Source organism: Mercenaria mercenaria, chromosome 6 (genome assembly GCF_021730395.1).
Source record: "Mercenaria mercenaria strain notata chromosome 6, MADL_Memer_1, whole genome shotgun sequence".
Lineage (NCBI taxonomy): Eukaryota > Metazoa > Mollusca > Bivalvia > Venerida > Veneridae > Mercenaria > Mercenaria mercenaria.
In genome coordinates this window covers 21213891-21234403 of record NC_069366.1, presented here as the reverse complement: position 1 = coordinate 21234403, position 20513 = coordinate 21213891, and the positions used below count along the sequence as shown (strand labels likewise).

General features: G+C 38.1%; 1 protein-coding gene across 1 annotated transcript; it reads right to left on the bottom strand.

Annotated features, from left to right (window-relative positions):
* Positions 1-2094: 2094 nt before the first annotated feature.
* LOC123549457 (M-phase phosphoprotein 6-like) lies at positions 2095-20462 on the bottom strand. Its single transcript, XM_045337568.2, has 5 exons — positions 20312-20462; positions 7620-7732; positions 5479-5569; positions 5123-5217; positions 2095-2535 (listed from the first exon to the last, which is right to left on the bottom strand). The coding sequence occupies exons 1-5, from the start codon at positions 20363-20365 to the stop codon at positions 2403-2405; spliced, it is 486 nt and encodes a 161-aa protein (XP_045193503.2). The 5' UTR covers positions 20366-20462; the 3' UTR covers positions 2095-2402.
* Positions 20463-20513: the final 51 nt, after the last annotated feature.

The following is a 20513-nucleotide window of genomic DNA, read 5'->3' as shown; positions in this document are numbered from 1 at the left end:
TGTCTCATTCTAAACATTTTAAATGTTAACAATTATATATATATATATATATCAGGGCTTCGGAAATTTGCCGGTTTGTCGGTTTTGGACCGATTTTTTACTTTTCAGACCGATTCATAAAGTGAAAAAAACAAAAAAAATCGGTCCCGTAAAAATGGAGAAAAGTATAAATTTCTGTCTGATATCTCAATACACCATCTACTGCCAAGCAGGAAATTGTTGGTCGCACCCTCAGATAATCAATAAACGTGTCAAACAGTCTGACTGTCACTTTGATAATCGGTCCGTAACTAGCACGTGACGCAGTCAGTACTAGCGTGGCACATCCTTGAATGTTTGCAGACAGCCGACTGCAATGTATTAAACATTTTTGACTGGTTTCCAAATATGTCTGACTGGATCCAAATCATTTCGACTGAGATCCACTTCTTTTATTTAAAATCCGACGGTTGGTTTATTTCAAAAGGCTATGTTTCATCATGGTAAAAAACAAATGGTCACTGCATTTAATCAAAGAGCTATAATTGTACATTATAGGTCTTTGATTTAATGAGACATCACACGGAAAACCAATCAAAATATTTTTTATAATTACTTGATTTGAAAAAATTACAAGATTCATTTGTTGGGGCTCCAGTTGAAACAAGTGCAGAAAATCGTCTTTGCAACCCGACGGTGCAAAAAAGAAAAAGAAAAAAAAATGGACTGGCAAACACGAATGATAAAGAAAACCGGAGTGGTGCTGTTTATCAAATCGGTCTTTTAAAAAACGTTTCAAAATGAAATTTTGTTTACATCAGAAGAGAACATATAACTTTTAAAATGTAGCTGCTTATTGAAGTACAACATAAGTGAAATGAAATATCCGTGGCCAACACGCGTGACCTTTTGGTACTATACATGCGGGAAATTCGATCTCAGCGTTCATATAACGTACACATTCGGTCCGCGGCAGAGTATTCTTAAAATACCGAGACTGTTTAGCAGAGAATATGTGTCATGTAATTGTATTTTATAGAATTCCGTCAAAGAATGAGGAAACATCACAAAGTATCTGCCGTGTATACGGTACCGGGTACGTGCGTTGGCTTTTAGACTAGTTACGCACACGGTGTCAATGCCTCGGTAATTTTATCCTTACAAGTATTTTCTCGGAAAAAAATCGAAATTTAAACAAAGTAACAATCACACATAACACTGAATAACTGTCTTCATTGTATGGAAACACGCGGCGACGGTAACTCAGTTTTAATGCATGACATGATTATATCTTTACTCTATCACGTTTTACAAAATATGTAATATTGGGAATGCAGTGGGTGGGGTAGCGCCGATGTCAGGATTTTCGTTTCGGACCGATTGAGTTATCAAAATTTCCGGAGCCCTGATATATATATATAATATATATATGTTTTATGCTTAGCTTACTCAGAACTACAAACTAGCTATAAAACATTGTGGAAGTATAGAGAGTAAAGCATCGGTGATCTTTACAGCATGGCCAACCTATGGGACTTTTGGATATCGTATACACAGAGAAATCATCTGAATTTGCCAATAATTTATTTATTACTTGTTGGATTTTCATAAAATGAAGAGTTTTGAAGACGGCAAATGAGTGCTTTCCTCCACAAAGAGCGTCTGCCATCAGTTCTCATAATTTTTCTCAAACACTTGGCCCAACTGCTTTTCATGGACTGTGTAGATAGAGTATACACTTCCGCAATTGGGCGAAGTATTTGAGAAAAATACTAAGAAATAATTGCAGATGTTGTGTGGAAGAAAGCACTCATTTTGCTGTCTTTGACACTCTTTATTTTATGAAAATCTGTCAATAAGGAAAATATAAGCAAAATGTTACCTGAATCGGGACATTTTCTCCATGTGTACGGTATCCAATGTCAAGTGTGTTGGCCACCCTGTTTAACTGTGGGCCAATCAGAACTCATGAATCATGAAAATATGATACAGTATGTACAAACAGGGGTGTTCTAAATTTAATACTATCCTCAGCTACTTCTAATATATTTATAATGTTACAACTGCTATACAACTTTTTTAACTTTCAAGAATTCTGCTTGGTGCAAAAAAAAATTCTGAAATCCATCCAAAATCAAGTAAGTTACAGACCGGACACGAAATTGGAATGGACATTCAATAAAGGGAGATAATTGAAAAAAGTAAGCTGGGTAGATATATGGTTTTAGAATGTGACACATCGTCATGTCATAATGCCTTAAAATAGCGTGTAAAATGTAACTGTAAACAGATCATCTGCAGCAATGTTAACTCATTACATATCACAACTTTTTGGTAATGGTGCTGTGGCCATATTCTTACACCTCCTCAGTTGATACTTTGTGAAGGTCCACTCAAAGTAATTACTAAATTGTGACCAGACATCAGTCATCTGTTGGTTTAATGAACTGTTTTTTCACTTTTTTGCTGGAACTTTTCGATTTTTCTTTTGGCTCTGACTGTCTTTGCCGTTTTGTTAGAAATCTTTTGTTTATTGTATCACTCAAACTCTGAAACCTACAATATATTAAAAGGTCATTAAGATTACTGTCTTTATCATCTTGGAGTATAGCACTATTGCCAGTTTTCAATAAATGGAGAAAGCAGTGAATATCGGGCCACTGTAAATACAGACATGAAGAGCTATCAGAGGAGAGCAAGGCTCGACTACGCATGCATGAATGCAATAACATTAACTATTAAACTAGTAATACTCCTTCTTTCTTTTAACTCTGGTGGTGACTTAAAAGGGGCCAATTGGAACTATATAACTGAATTTTAGAAAGGTTCATACAAGGCTTCTACAGGCCATGTTTGGTGAAGATGAAACATGTTGTTCTTGAGAAGAAGTAATTTAAAGGGTTTTTATATTTTCAGCTCTGGTGGCCCCTAAAACATGTTAAGTGGAACCATTTGAACAAACATGTGACAGGTCTATACCAGGATGCTACAGACCAAGTTTGGTGAAGACCCATCAGGTTGTTCAGGAGAAGATTTTTTTTTGTTTTGTTGGGTTTAGCGTCGCACCGACACAATTATAGGTCATATGGCGACTTTCCATCTTTGATGGTGGAGGAAGACCCCAGGTGCCCCTCCGTGCATTATTTCATCACGAGCGGGCACCTGGGTAGAACCACCGACCTTCCGTAAGCCAGCTCGATGGCTTCCTCACATGAAGAATTCAACACCACGACTGAGGCTCCAACCCACATCGATGAGGGGCAAGTGATTTGAAGTCAGCGACCTTAACCACTCGGCCACGGAGGCCCCTGTTCATGAGAAGAATTTTTTTAAAAGTTTTTCTATTTCTAGCTCTAAAAGCTATTAAAAGGGGTCAAGCTGAACCATACTCTGTACAGGGATGATATAAGCAAAGTTTGGTCAAGTTCCATTATGAGAAAAAGGTGCCTAGAGGTTTTTCTCTTTTAGCATTGGTGGCCCTCTAAAGCTGTCAAGCTGAACCAATTAAAAAAAAAATTAAAAGTTCATACAAGGATGTTATAGACTAAAATTGTGAAGGTCTATCAAGTGGCTCATAACTAGAAGTTGTTCGTAGGATTTTCTATTTTAACTCTGGTGGCTCCTCAAAGAAGTGAAGCAAAACTTGAGAGAAATCCTTGCCACATTGCTACAGACCATGTAAAGTGAAAATACATTCAATGGTTCATAAAGAGAAGTTGTTTAAAGTTCTTTTCTTTACTTTTAAATATTTTTAACAGGCAGCCACTGAAAGGGGTCAAGTTGACATCTTTTAACCATTTTACATTCAACTTGAGAGAGAGGTCTGTACCATGGTGATTCTGATCAAGTTTTGTGTAATTGAATTTATTCTGACCAGCAGGTTCAGAGGAAATGTTCACTTAAAAACCATTGACCTGTTTATAACAAATCTTGCTGGTAGACAAGGCATGAGCTAACGTGTCTGCCAGTTTTCCCAACCCTTAGAAAACAGATGTTCACTGGTAAGTAAAAGCCATCTACCTATATCACAATAGAAATCAAAAGTTGCTGGCAGGTAAAAATGATCTAACATGTCTGCTATTTCCGCAACCCGTGAACACTGGGGTTAAGAAACCTCACAAATGCTAAGTTTCCAATGCCCTGCTGCCCTTGCAGTGGGAAACCCCTTCTTATACAGGCTGGCACATAAGATCATTAGAATCTTAGAACAAGAGCGCCTCCAAGCGGGGCAATATACGCCCGAAGGGTTACACCAGAGGATGGGAGCAAAATTTAAAGAACTTGACTGTTGAAGCCCAAAGGACAGGAACAACAAAAAGAAGAAATTCCAAAAAAAATTCTAAGTCCACAAAAAAAATCTTACCAGGTAAAGTTATGTCAAAATACATCTAAAAATTGGATGTACCATCCATGCTGTACCACAGAAAAGTAGTCTCGGTTTTTCCCTACGGCCAATAATAAAAAAGTTTCAAAATAAGCTATTTAAAGTAACAAAAAAGGGAAGTAATACAAAAAAAAAAAATACTGTAAGAGAACAAAAAAGGGATCTGCCAAATAAAAACAAGAGCACTGCAATGTAGAGCAATATACACAAAGCAAAGTGATATATGACCTTTGACCCCTAAGTGTGACCTTGACCTTGAAGCGAGTCATCCAAAACATGCGCTCTGCATGTCGCCTCAGTGTGGTGAACATTTGTGCCAAGTTTCTTTGTAATCCTTCAAGCAGTTCAAGAGTTACAGAGCGGACACAGCAAAGTCATATATGACCTTTCACTCCTAAGTGTGACCTTGACCTTGAAGCTAGTTATCTGAAACAAGCGCTCTGCACATCGTCTCAGTGTGGTGAACATTTGTGCCAAGTTTCTTTGAAATCCTTCAAGCAGTTCAAGAGTTACAGAGCGGACACGAAACACACTCATATGACCTTTGACCCCTAAGTGTGACCTTGACCTTGAAGCTAGTCATCCGAAACAAGCGCTCTGCACATCGTCTCCGTGTGGTGAACATTTCTGTCAAGTTTCTTTGAAATCCTTCAAGGGGTTCAAGAGTTACAGAGCGGACACGAAATTGCTAACGGACGGACACTGGCGTCATAACATAATATGTCCCTTCGGGCGTATAATAAGCAGAGAAAGGAATACCTCTGTGCCATTTCCTCATCATTAACACTTGTTTCATTTTCCCTTCTTTCTGCATCCTCTAATTGAAGCCTTTCATTGTTCTGAGCCATCAACTTCTATAATACAAGAAACAAGATGCAGGGTCAATCACCAGGCATAAAATATCTAGCAAAACATTGGTCAATAAATCATATGTGTAACATAATTATAAAAGAGTCTTAGTAAAGTACACGTACGGTGCTAATTTTGAACCGTGCCCTATATGCAATCAGCCTTCTAGGCAAAAATATAATCTTATATTCCTATATGAACACAAAAATAGTTTGAACAGACATCTCCGCACCTCCAACCTTCAAAAAAATTCAAACAATACTCACCTCTACCTCTTGGTTGAACCCTTTAAAAGACATCCTTCCATACATTAGACTTTCACATCTCTGATAGCTGGGTTCAAAAATATATTTACTTCTGAAAAAGACAATACAATGAAACCCATATTAACCAGCCAGATAAAGGACTAATACTGTCTGGCTGCTTCAGGCAGGCGGTTGAAATAAAAACAAAAAATTTAGGAAGTTGAGTGACTGTTAAATTCAAGTGGTCACTTAATACAGGTGTTCACCTGCAGTATAACGGTTAAGAATATGAGCCGCACCATGAGAAAACCAACATAGTGGCTTTGCGACCAGCATGGATCCAGACCAGCCTGCGCAGTCTGGTCAGGATCCATGCTGTTCGCTTTCAAAGCCTTTTGCAATTAAAGAAACTGTTGGCGAACAGCATGGATCCTGACCAGACTGCGCGGATGCGCAGGCTGGTCTGGATCCATGCTGGTCGCAAAGCCACTATGTTGGTTTTCCCATGGCATGGCTCATATATGTAACAAGCTTCTCTTCATAATTATTATTACAGCAAATAAAAGAGAGGAGAATGGGGCTTAAATGACTACTATATTTTGTATATACTTGATTAAAAACATCTAGATGCCCAAAGGGTTACAATGTCTAGCGTGTTATCTGTCAATTCTAACACGATCCGCAGCAATTGCTATATAAACATATAGCGAAATCGCCTATACATGAATCTTCGATAAAATATGGATGGTTGTTACATTTCACTCCCCTATGATTGTGACATAAGAGAATCAACTTCAGTTCCATTACATACGAATTATTTCAGGGCCAAACGGTTGAAAACAGCATTTCAGAAGACATAAATATGATAAAAAGTCATACTGACTTATGTTAGAACCGTAAAACACGTTTTGATCTCTACGAGCGAATTCAATTAGCTCAATTATGATTTAGCGGTGATGTCATAAATGTATGACATAAAGTATGATGTCATATTGATGTGACGTCATATAAAAGTTAAGCTCGTAACTCGTAACACAGGGTCAGCTCGCCTAATTTGATGATTTTGTTCATAATTAGTTTGCGAGTTGTTAGATTACTAATTTATAAATACTTCTCAAAATTCAGATAAAAAAGAAACAAATATCTATACGTTCCATTGGCTATGCAACACTTTCTAACCATAGGGGGTAAATTGTAACAGCATATGACCCGAATGACGTATTACGCTGAAAATGTAGTACTGTAAAATGCGAATTATTTGCGTTGTTAGAATCGAAATAATAAATATGTTCCAATAATTTTATCAATTAATAAAACATGGGCAGTCGTTTGGATGCGAATAATTAAATCACTCGTGCTATGCTAACTAACTAACTAACGGTCTTGCAAGTGATACACCAGTCAAATGTGTGTAAAGCAATGATTACACAGACTAATATAGACCAATCAAGCAGTTACTTAGAGATTTTCTTTTTTTTTTTTTAGCTATGTCAAGTACTGCATATGTGTACAGCAAAGTAGGATGAGAAAAGTTCAGGTACAGATGCTAAAGACTGGGTGTAGAGAAAATCTATCAAACAGTTGATAAAATGATAACATTTAAAGGAAAATGTTTATACACAGACGTTTATACATAGTTGTGCTTATGTGACTATTCTTACGTACTTTTTTTTTAGAGCCCGCCCGCTTAGCTCAATAGGTAGAGCGTTGGTCTACGGATCGCGGGGTCGTGAGTTTGATCCTTGGGTGGGGCGTATGTTCTCCGTGACTATTTGATAAACAACATTGTGTCTGAAATCATTAGTCCTCCACCTCTGATTCATGTGGGGAAGTTGGCAGTTACTTGCAGAGAACAGGTTCGTACTGGTACAGAATCCAGGAACATCGGTTAGGTAAACTGCCCGCCATTACATGACTGAAATACTGTCGAAAAACGGCCTTAAACCCAAAACAAACAAACAAACTCTCTTTTTTTAGCCACATAAGAAAAATCGTAGCAACATAAAGCAGGAGGTTTTTAAGCCATGTACAATCCACCCGTAATTATTGGTAGTAAACAGATGAATGACATAATATTATGACCTGATCAAAAGACCATCTTTGTCCAAACTAAAAATTCGTTTCATGCAGGAGAAACTGGCTACAAATTAAGCAAAGCTTACTCTTTTTGTTCAATGGGTGGCAAGTCCAAAACCCAATGTTCATCATCTATCTCGTGCTTTCTTTCTTCTTCACTTTTTTCTTTTTCTATCCGAAGTGCACTCCTTTTCATAAACTGCAAAAGAATATTGCAAATGGGATGCTAAATAAATGGCATTTAAATGAAGATTTTTCAAATTTAAAAACATACACTGACACATGATTAGCTTTGTGTAGATCACTTTGAAACTGTGATGTGATTTCCTAGAGATGCCTCTATCAAACTGGGCTTTTTCCGTTTATACATAAATTTAGCTGAGATACAGATACAGTGTATTTGCAAACTTCTGACATTTTCTTTACTTGTTTGCATAGCCAATAGGTGTGATTGTTGTTGGTATGTCAGTGTGACCATACATTTTGATACGTATTCTGGAAATGTTGTGAAATATGCAAACCTGTTATATGAAGTGTATTTACTTTCACAGGCAAGACATTTCCTGGCATTGGTGAAAACAACTATTTCACCAGGATGTGAATGTGCGGATTTCAAATTTTGAACATAAAACAAATTGGAATTTTACTTGGTCTTGGGAACAAACTTCATGGATTGACTCAACCATGAAATCCAAGAAAATTAGTTCCCAACCAATATAAATGATTTCATAGTATGTACAAGGCTGCCAAGGCATTTTCCCCTTCTATATTAAACAGAAGCTGTTTACAGGCAAAGAATTTTCTTATAACAAGAGCTGTCCGTAAGACAGCCAAGCTCGACTATTTGAAATATTGACCCAGAAACAGGAAAATATTACCCAAAAAAGTTAAATATCAAAAGAGTTTTAAGTTCAAAAGGGGGAATAATTTGACCAAAATGCATATCAGTTATGGGACTTGCTGCTATCAACTAGTTTTATAACCCCAAAGGCACATGAGAAGTTTCAATTCAATATCTGCATTAGTTTTGGAGATAGAAACTTGCATGTAAAACTTTAACCAGAATTTACAAAGTCCAAAAGGGGGCATAATTTGCAAAAATACATGCCAGAGTTATGGGACTTGATCCAGTGAGGTAAGTATTGATCTAGAAAAAGAAAAAATAAGTTCAAATCTATATGCTTTTGTAATAGCTGTATGTACTTGCACGCAAAACTTAACCAGAATTTGCTAAGTCCAAAAGGGGGATAATTGGCCAAAATGAAGGTCAGAGTTATGGGACTTGATCCTATCAAAGTTTTATAACCCCGAGACACATGTGAAGTTTCAAATCAATATCTGCATTAGTTTTGGAGATAATAATTTGCATGTAAAACTTTAACCAAAATTTTCTAAATCTAAAAGGGGGCATAATTTGCTCAAAAAACATGTCAGAGTTATGGGACTTGAACCCAGTGAGGTTGGTCATTGATCTAGAAAAAAAAAAGTTTTAAAATTATATGCCTTTTAGAAATAGTTGTATGTACTTGCACGCAAAACTTTAACCAGAATTTTCTAAGTCCAAAGGGGGCATAATTTGGCCCAAAATGAAGTCAGAGTTATGGGACTTGCTGCTATCAACTAGTTTTATAACCCGAAGACACATGTGAAGTTTCAAATCATATCTGCATTAGTTTTGGAGATAGAAAATTTTGGTTAAACTTTAACCAAAATTTTCTAAGTCTAAAAGGGGGCATAATTTGCTCAAAATACATGTCAGAGTTATGGGTCTTGACCCAGTGAGGTTGGTAATTGATCTAGAAAAAGAAAAAATAAGTTTCAAATCTATATGCCTTTTAGAAATAGTTGTATGTACTTGCATGCAAAACTTTAACCAGAATTTTCTAAGTCCAAAAGGGGGCATAATTTGGCCAAAATGAAAGTCGGAGTTATGGGACTTGCTGCTATCAACTAGTTTTATAACCCCGAAGACACATGTGAAGTTTCAAACCAATATCTGCATTAGTTTTGGAGATAGTAACTTGCATGTAAAACTTTAACCAAAATTTTCTAAGTCCAAAAGGGGGCATGTATGTACTTGCATGCAAAAACTTAACCAAGGTGTGACACCGACGCCGACGCCGACGCCAGGGTGAGTAGAATAGCTAGACTATTCTTTGAATAGTCGAGCTAAAAAGCAAGCAGTTTTCCCCCAAAATTAACTCCTAACACTTTTCCAATTTGTCCAAATATCAAACTATTGCCCGCTCCCAACAAATAGCAAGTGCAAGCCCTTTTCTCTAGTAGAGAAAAAACACCCTTGAATGAAAGATGAAACACAACAACACTTGTGGAAAACTTTGACCTAGCACTTAAGTGCCTGGGTCATCACTTGTGTGACACTTCATCTCACTATGGAAATCATTTCAGAGAGTAATATTCCCTTATTGATGATACAGTCTTGAACCAACACAATACACATCTGTAAACCTTTGATCTCAAAGCCTGCACTTGGCCTAGAATAACTGAGCTGACTTCTTACGATATAATTCCTTCGCATTTGAACTCCCAAACAAGAGGACCATGATGGTCCTGAATCGCTCACCTGTCCCCACATGACCCAGTTTTGATTCAAGTATGATGTTGTTTTTTTCTATTATTTCACACAGTGACCTAGTTTTTGAGCTCATGTGACCCAGTTTTGAACCTGACCTAGATATCATCAAGATAAAAATTCTGACCAATTTTCATGAAGATCCATTGAAAAATATGGCCTCTAGAGAGGTCACAAGGTTTTTTATTATTTGACCTACTGACCTAGTTATTGACAACACGTGACCCAGTTTCGAACTAGACCTAGATATCATCCAGGTGAACATTCTGACTAATTTTCATGATTTTCAAATATGGCCTCTAGAGAGGACACAATGTTTTTAGCTCACCTGTCACAAAGTGACAAGGTGAGCTTTTGTGATCGCGTGGCGTCCGTGCGTGCATAACCTTTTGCTTGTGACCACTCTAGAGGTCACATTTTTCATGGGATCTTTATGAAAGTTGGCCAGAATGTTCATCTTGATGATATCTAGGTCAAGTTCGAAACTGGGTCACGTGCGGTCCAAAACTAGGTCAGTAGGTCTAAAAATAGAAAAACCTTGTGATATCTAGGTCAAGTTCGAAGCTGGGTCATGTGCCTTCAAAAACTAGGTCAGTAAGTCAAATAATAACAAGAGGACCATGATGGTCCTGAATCGCTCACCTCTTCCCACATGACCCAGTTTTGAGTATGAGGTTGTTTTTCTATTATTTGACATAGTGACCTAGTTTTTGAGCTCATGTGACCCAGTTTTGAACTTGACCTAGATATTATCAAGATAAAAATTCTGACCAATTTTCATGAAGATCCATTGAAAAATATGGTCTCTAGAGAGGTCACAACGTTTTTCTATTTTTATACCTACTGGCCTAGTTTTTGACCGCACGTGACCCAGTTTCTAAACTGACCTACATATCATCAAGGTGAACATTCAGATCAATTTTCATGAAGATCCATTGAAAAATATGGCCTCTAGAGAGGTCAAAAGATTTTTCTAATTTTAGACCTACTGACCTAGTTTTTGACCGCAGTTGACCCAGTTTCAAACTTGACCTAGATGTCATCAAGATGAACATTCAGACCAACTTTCATACAGAGCCAATGAAAAGTATGGCCTCTAGAGAGGTCACAAGGTTTTTTTATTATTTGACCTACTGACCTAGTTTTTAAAGGCGAGTGACCCAGTTTCAAACTTGACCTAGATATCATCAAGGTGAACATTCTGACAAATTTTCATGAAGATCCATTCAAGGGTATGGCCTCTAGAGAGGTCACAAGGTTTTTTTATTTCAAGACCTTCTGACCTAGTTTTTGATCGCAGTTGACCCAGTTTCAAACTTGACCTATATATCATCAAGATAAACATTCAGACCAACTTTCATACAGATCCCCTGAAAAATATGGCCTCTAGAGAGGTCAACGTTTTTTCATATTTGACCTATGACCTACTTTTGATGGCACGTGACCCACTTTCGAACTTGACCTAGATATCATCAAGATGAACATTCTGACCAATTTTTATGGAGATCCATTCACAAGTATGGCCTCTAGAGAGGTCACAAGGTTTTTCTATTATTTGACCTAATGACCTAGTTTTGGACCGCACGTGACCCAGTTTCAAATTTGATTTAGATATCATCAAGGTGAACATTCAGACCAATTTTCATGAAGATCAATTGAAAAATATGGCCTCTAGAGTGGTCACAAGGATTTTCTATTTTTAGACCTACTGACCTAGTTTTGGACTGCAGTTGACCCAGTTTCGAACTTGACCTAGATATCATCAAGATGAACATTCTGACCAATTTTCATGCAGATCACATTAAAAATATGGCCTCTACAGAGGTCACAAGGTTTTTCTATTACTTGACTTACTGACCTAGTTTTTGAAGGCATGTGACCCACTTTCAAATCTGACCTAGATATCATCAAGGTGAACATTCTGACCAATTTTCATGAAGATCTCATGAAATATATGGCCTCTAGAGAGGTCACAAGGGTTTTCTATTTTTAGACCTACTGACCCAGTTTTTGACCGCACGTGACCCAGTTTCGAACCTGACCTAGATATCATCAAGATGAACATTGAGACCAACTTTCATACAGTTCGAATGAAAAATATGGCGTTTAGAGAGGTCATAAGGTTTTTCTATTATTTGACCTACTGACCTAGTTTTTGACGGCACGTAACCCAGTTTCGAACTTGACCTAGATATCATCAAGGTGAACGTTCTGACCAATTTTCATGAAGATCTTGTGAAATATATGGCCTCTAGAGAGGTCAAAGATTTTTCTATTTTTAGACCTACTGACCTAGTTTTTGACCGCAGTGACCCAGCTTTTGAACTTGACTAGATACCATCAAGATGAACATTCAGACCAATTTTCATGAAGACTGTGAAATTATGGCCTCTAGAGAGGTCACAAGGTTTTTTTTTATTTAGACCTACTGACCTAGTTTTTAAAGGCAGTGACCCAGTTTCAAACTTGACCTAGATATCATCAAGGTGAACATTCTGACCCAAATTTTCATGAAAAGATCCATTCAAGGGTATGCCGGACTGACGAGGAGGTCACAAGGACTTATTCAAAAACACCTTTCTGTACGGTAGTTTTTGATCGCTTGACCCAGTTTCAACTTGACCTGATATATCATCAAGATGAACATTCTGACCAACTTTCAAAAGATCCATTTAAAGTATGGCCTCTAGAGAGGTCACAACGGGTTTTTTATTTTTAGACCTACTGACATACTTTTTGACGGACTTGACCCATTTCAAACTTGACCTAGATATCATCAAGATGAACATTCAGACCAATTTCATAAGATCCATTCACAAGTATGGCCTCTACAGAGGTCACAAGGTTTTTCTATTATTGACCTAATGACCTAGTTAATGGACCGCACGTGACCAGTTTCAAATTGATCTAGATATCTCAAGGTGAACAGTTGACCAATTTCATCAAGATCAATTGCAAAAGTATGGCCTTAGAGTGGTCACAAGGATTTTCTATTTTTAGACCTACTGACCTAGTTTTGGACGCAGTTGACCCAGTTTCGAACTTGCCCAGATATCATCAAGATGAACATTCTGACCAATTTTCATGCAGATCCATTAAAAATATGGCCTCTACAGAGGTCACAAGGTTTTTTTATTACTTTGACTTACTGGGCCCAGTTTATGAAGGCACGTGACCCATTTCAAATCTGACCTAGATATCATCAAGGTGAACATTCTGATCAACTTTCATGAAGATCTTTAAAATTATGGCCTCTAGAGAGGTCACAAGGTTTTCCCATTTTTAGACCTACTGACCTAGTTTTTGACCCAGTGACCCAGTTTTGAACTTGACCTAGATATCATCAGATGAACATTCAGACCAACTTTCATAAAGTTCCAAAAAAAATATGGCTCTTTGGAGGGTCATAAGGTTTTGCAGGATGCATTTTTACCTATGACTTGTTTGTGACGGACTAAACCCGTTTTCAACGACCAAATATCACTAAGTACATTCTGACAGAATTTTTCATCAGTCTTGTGAAATTTTATTTAAGGCCGCTAGCTGATTATAACAAGGTTTTTCCCATTTTTAACTTTCTAATAGTTTTGACCTCACGGACCCAGCTTCGACTTGACCTAGATACATCAAGATGAACATTTGACAATTTTCATGAAGATCTTGTGAAATATATGGCCTCTAGAGAGGTCACAAAGGTTTTTTTATTTTAGACCTAGACCTAGTTTTGAAGGCACGTGACCAGTTTTAAATTGACCAGAATATCAAGGGAAAAATTTGACCAAATTTTAAAAAAACCCCCTGAAAAAAAGTGACCCTAGAGTGGTCAAAAGCAAAGTTTACGGACGGGCGCTGATGCCGGAATGGCACGGGGACGACAGGACGGAAGGGGCCCCGCGATCACAAAAAATCACCTTTTCACTTGTGAAGGTGAGCTAAAAAAACCTTTTGACTCTCTAGAGGCCATATTTTTCAAGTTTCGAATTGCCTGATATATCTCAGGGAAAATTCGACTTTCTTTCAAGAAGTCCCTTGAAAAATATGGCCTCTAGGGGGTCACAGGGTTTTTTATTTTTTGACCCATGACATAGTTTTTGACGTACTTGACCGTTTTTAAAAACGACCTAGTACATCAAGATGAACATCGACCACTTTTACAGATCCTGAAAAAACGGCCCTACAGAGGTACAAAGGTTTTTTTGTTAATTGACTATACCCATTATTTAGGAGTGACCAGTTTCAAACTTGACCTGATTTCATCAAGATGAACAGTCGACCAATTTTCATCAAGATCCATTCAAAAGTATGGCCCCTAGGGGTCCAAAGTTTTTCTATTTTGACCCACTGTAGTTTTTTATGCAGTTGACCCCGTTTGCACTTGCCTAGATATCATAAGAGAAAATTTTGACCCAACTTTTTTTACAGATCCCCTGAAAAATATTTGGCCTCTAGAGAGGTCACAAGGTTTTTTGTTATTTGACCTTTGGGTAGTAATGAAGGGCCCTGACCCCGTTTTAACCGACCTTATCATCAGGTGAACATTCTGATCAACTTTCATGAAAATCATTTAAAAGTATGGCCCCTTTGAGAGGTCACAAGGTTTTCCTATTTTTAGACCTACTGACCTAGTTTTTGACCACAGTTGACCCAGTTCGAACTTGACCTAGATATCATCAAGATGAACATTCAGACCAACTTTCATAAAGATTCCACAAAAAATGTGACCTCTAGAGTGGTCACAAGCAAAAGTTTATGCACGGATGCATGGACGCTGCGCGATCACAAAAGCTCACCTTGTCACTATGTGACAGGTGAGCTAAAAATGAATTTATTCAACGACAAATATAACTAAGACATCTAGCAGATTTATTTCCGTTCTCTATCTGTCTCTCCGTGATCGAGGATTTTTACATTTAAAGTGCCGCATGCTGATTTTATAAACAGGTAACTATTTCACTATTATGTTAACTTACTCAATAGCATTTTCATAACCTTTGTTTTCAAACACATTTTTGCATAATGTATAATTGCTGTCCACAAAATATACAATTTCCTTCCAGTCTAGCCCGTATCAATAACCAAGCATGGACGGGGACTTAAACTGAAGTGAACATTAATTTCTGACAGCTGCTTAAGTTAGCCATTCTACATCAACATTGTGACACTGTGATGTTGTGCTGATGTCATGAAGGTGATGAATTTATACCTGACATTCATATATGTTAACTTTTTAGCTCACCTGAGCATTGCTCAGGTGAGTTTTTGTGATCGCTCGATGTCCAGCGTCCAGCTTCTGTCTGTCTGTCGTCTGTCAACATTTAGCTTGTGTATGAGATAGAGGCTGTATTTTTCAACTGATCTTTATGAAATTTGGTCAGAATGATTACTTTGATGAAAACTAGGCCGAGTTCGAAAATGGGTCATCTGGGTTCAAAAACTAGGTCACTAGGTCAGATCAAAGAAAAACTTTGTGTATGAGATAGAAGCTGTATTTTTCAATTAGTCCTCATGAATTTTGGTCAGAATGATAACCTTGATGAAATCTAGGCAAAGTTCGAAAATGGGTCATCTGGGGTCAAAAACTAGGTCACTAGGTCAAAACAAAGAAAAACCTTGTGTATGTGATAGAGGCTGTATTTTTCAATTAGTCTTCATGAATTTTGGTCAGAATGATTCCTTGATGAAATCTAGGCCGAGATTGGAAATGGGTCATCGTGGGTCAAAAACTAGGTCACTAGGTCAAATCCAAGAAAAACTTTGTATATGTAATAGAGGGTGTATTTTTCAATCAATCTTCATGAATTTTGGTCAGAATGAATGCCTTGATGAAATTTAGGTCAAGTTCGAATATGGGTCATCTGAGGTCAAAAAGTAGATCACCAGGTCAAATCAAAGGAAAACCTTCTGTATGCGATAGAGACTGTATTTTTCAATTGATCTTCATGAAATTAAGTCAGAATGATAACCTTGATGAAATCTAGGCCGAGTTTGAAAATGGGTCATCTGAGGTCAAAAAGTAGGTAACTAGGTCAAAGCAAAGAAAAACCTTGCGTATGCGATAAAGGCTGTATTTTTCAAATGATCATCATGAAATTAAGTCAGAATGATTGCCTTGATGAAATCTAGATAGAATTGGAATATGGGTCATCTAGGGTCAAAAAGTAGGTCACTAGGTTAAATCAAAGAAAAACCTCGTGTGTGCGATACAGGCTGTATTTTTCAACTGATCTTCATGAAATTTTGTCAGAATGATAGCATTGATGAAATCTAAGTAAAGTTCGAATATGGGTCATCTGGGTTCAAAAACTAGGTCACTAGGTCAAATAAAATAAAAACCTTGTGTTTGCAATAGGGGCTACATTTTACACTTGATTTTCATAAAATTGGTCAGATTGGTTGCCTTGATGAAATCTAGGTCAAGTTCAAATATGGGTAGTCTGGGGTCAAAAACTAGGTCACTAGGTCAAATCAAAGAAAAACCTTGTGTATGCGGTAGAGGCTGTATTTTTCAATTCTCTTCTTCTTCTTCTTGTCGTTCGCGACTACACTGTCAGACCAGTAGCCTCGATGAAACTTGTGGTTTGCCGCAGATCCTCAATGCCTCCATACAGTTTCTGGTGGATTGAGGTATCTATCGGCTAAGTCGCAGCTCGCTCCTGGTCATGCCTTTTACATCTCTGAAGTATATGCTCCGCAGTCTGATCTTCTTCACCACATGGACAAGTTGGTGATGATGTCAGTCTGTATTTCTTGTACATGTGAGCATTGAGCTTGTTATGCCCTGAGTGGAGCCTGACCATCATCATTTATTCAGACCGATCAAGGAGATGCAAAGCATCTTCCTCCATCCTTGGTCTCGTTAGTGCCTTGATGATAGTGACTTTCTCCTTGTAACTCACAGGTTCTGTTGGCTGTTCTGACTTGAGCTCCTAGCTTAGCCAGTTTGTCTGCCTCTTCATTGCCTGCATGTCCACAATGGGATGGAATCCACTGAAGTGCTACTTTGCAGGTTATACTCAGGCTCTGCATTCTCCTGGCTAGCTGCGGAGCTTTATTGTTGATCAGCGCTTCCATGACAGACAGTGCATCTGTGAGAAAGACGACTGAGGAGCTTTCTTCTGCCGAGTCTTCAACCATTGAGACGGCCTTCATGAGTGCTTCAGTCTCTGCCTTGTAATTGCTGCAGTGTTTTCCTGTGGCTGCATGTAGTGTTTCTCTCTTGCCGGATGGGTATTGAATGAAAACTCCTGCTCCTCCATATTTGACGGCATATGTGGCTGATCCATCTGTAAAGACATGAGTCCATGATTCCGGAGGATAGTCTTCATTGATCATAGCAAGTGTGAGGCTCTTCCGAATGCCTTCATCCTCTTGCTTCCCGCAGTCAAGACGAGGAACAGCAAGTCTCACAGTTACTGAGGACAGATCATTCGCTAGTGGTTTTATAATGTCTTCACTACCTAGGGGAGTCGTTGGTATGCTCAGCTCAGTTTTGAACTCTCGGTTGAGTTTCTTTGCCTCATGTATGAAGTTGCTACGTTTGAGCCGATTCTTTGTGTAGCCATCTAGCTTGGCTTTCATGGGATGGTCTTGAAAAGACCTGAACTTCTCTGCTTGAAGCAGAACCTTTGCATGTCTTTTGTCTTGTAACGGCTGTGTGCCTGTTAGCTTCTCCATGAAGGAGATTGGTGTAGACTTTGTAGCAACTGTCATGATCCACAATGCTTGGTTCTGAACCTTGTCTAAAGCCTGTTGGTTAGTTTTGGCAGTAGCGGACCAGGCAGTTGAGCTATACTCCAAATGGGGTCTCACTGTTCCCTGATATACTGTCTTGAGTATTTGCTCATTTGCTCCCCACATTGTTCCAGCAAGTTTTGCGCATCATGGCAAGCTTCCTACGGGCCTTCCCTTCTGCTTGACTAATGTGGGGCTTCCAGGTTAGCCGTTTGTCAAAGGTCACTCCGAGGTATCTTTAATTGATTTTCATAATATTTCGTATGAATGATAGCCTTGATGAAATCTAGGTCGAGTTCGAATATGGGTCATCTGTGATCAAAAACTAGGTCACTAGGTCAAATCAAAGAAAATACTTGTTTATACTCAAGATTTTTGCTCCAATTTTAATAATCATTTGTCAGAATATTTATTTCCATGAAATCACTAGGTCAAATATGTTTACACTGTTATGGTGTGTTATGATTTGTTTCTCAGTTAAAGGACCTGATTACAGTGAAACGGTGAAAAAAATTGCTGTCAGTCCAAGGCTCACCCCGCGAACCCTATCTTACAGGATGAGTGCTCTGCCAATGTAACTAAGCAGCTATCTACACAAATTCTCCACTTTTTAGTAATCAAGTTCTATATTATAACAATTATTACTCCCCTGCTATATGAAATTTGTCCTCAAATTTCTAATGGGACAGAGAACATGGTGAACATGATCTCGGATTATATACAGTCATGGTCCCACCTTGAGCGCCAAATGTCACATAGTGAAAGAAATGTGCAGTCAGTCTGGGGCCTGAGCCCTGACAGACCTCCCACTTACAGGGTGAGTGCACTAACGACTGAACCAAATGGCTGCCTACACAAGTTCTCCCTCTTTCAGTAAACAAGGTCTATACAATGAAATTTGAATTGCTTGTTACTATTACGATTCTGTCTTATGTCAGGAAGACCCATTTATATGTGGGCTTAATTGACTGTGTACCTTGTTTTAGCCATGAACACTGATTTCACTCAATTTGAATTAATTTCCGCTGAGCTAGCTGCACACACATCGCTTCAGTACACCTGCAGGACATGCAAAATAAACCTATTGAAACACCATGTGCCACGGCGCATTAGGTGTACCGATCATGTGTTCGGGATACCCATTTGGCAGGCTCCACTGCACCCTGTATAGCCTGGTACCGTACACCAATTTCACCCATTTTTACTCCTTTCGGTCAGGCCAGTTGCATGCACATCAATTCGATATATACATGCGGGACATTTTAGATAGCCTGATTGAAACATCATGGCACATTTCAGTGTACAGATCATGTGACCTATCCATTGAGCACACCTAGTGTTGACTGAAATGGGATCATGGCTCTTTTCAAATTATGGAAGAAATAAACAAGAGCACCGCCTTGCGGGTGCTGACGCTCATCTGATTTTTTTTAGTGTAATAGAAATATTGTCCTACCCATGATTTTCTAAGTCTAAAAAGGGCCATCATTCTTGCAAAAAGCAGGATAGAGTTATGTTTCTTGATGTACAGTGTCCACTTATGATGGTGAAAAACTGTTGCAAGTTTTAAAGCAATAGCTTTGATAGTTTATGAGAAAAGTTGACTTAAACATAATACTCAACCAAGAAAATGATTTTCTAAGTCCAAAAGGGGCAATAATTATTTGCAAAAAGCAGGATGGAGTTATGTTGCTTGCTGTACAGGGTCAGCTTATGATGGTGAACAAGTGTTGCAAGTTTCAAAGCAATAGCTTTGATAGTTTAAGAGAAAAAGTTGACCTAAACATAAAACTTAACCAAGAAATCTGATATTTTCTAAGTCCAAAAGGGGCCATAAATCTTGCAAAAAGCAGGACGGAGTTATGTTTCTTGCTGTACAGGGTCAACTTATGATGGTGAACAAGTGTTGCAAGTTTTAAAGCAATAGCTTTGATAGTTTAGGATTAAAGCTGACCTAAACATAAAACTTAACCAAGAAAACTGATTTTCTAAGTCCAAAAGGGGCAATAAATCTTGCAAAAAGCAAGATGGAGTTATGTTTCTTGATGTACAGGGTCAGCTTATGATGGTGAACAAGTATTCCAAGTTTCAAAGCAATAGCTTTGATAGTTTAGGAGAAAAGTTGACCTAAACATAAAACTTAACCAAGAAATCTGATATTTTCTAAGTACAAAAGGGGCCATAAATCTTTCAAAAAGCAAGATGGAGTTATGTTTCTTGCTATACAGGGTCAGCTTATGATGGTGAACAAGTATTCCAAGTTTCAAAGCAATAGCTTTGATAGTTTAGGAGAAAAGCTGACCTAAACATAAAACTTAACCAGGCAACGCCGACGCAGACGCCGACGCCGACGCCGACAACCGCTCAAGTGATGACAATAACTCATCATTTTTTTTCAAAAAATCAGATGAGCTAAAAATGCATTTCGAGACCAAGAAAGAGACCAAAATTTACCTTCATCTGTAAAACATTGCTTGATAAACTTGACTTTGATTCACCCCCTGCCATTTCTGTACCTGTCAGCCTAATATTCCAAGATAACGTGGTCGGACAATTTTTAGGAGATACTTCTAGTGTCCTCACCGTCTGAACGGGATAAGTAATTGTTTTTAAATGTTGAATTTCACTTAAAATTGAATCTAACAGATACTAAAAT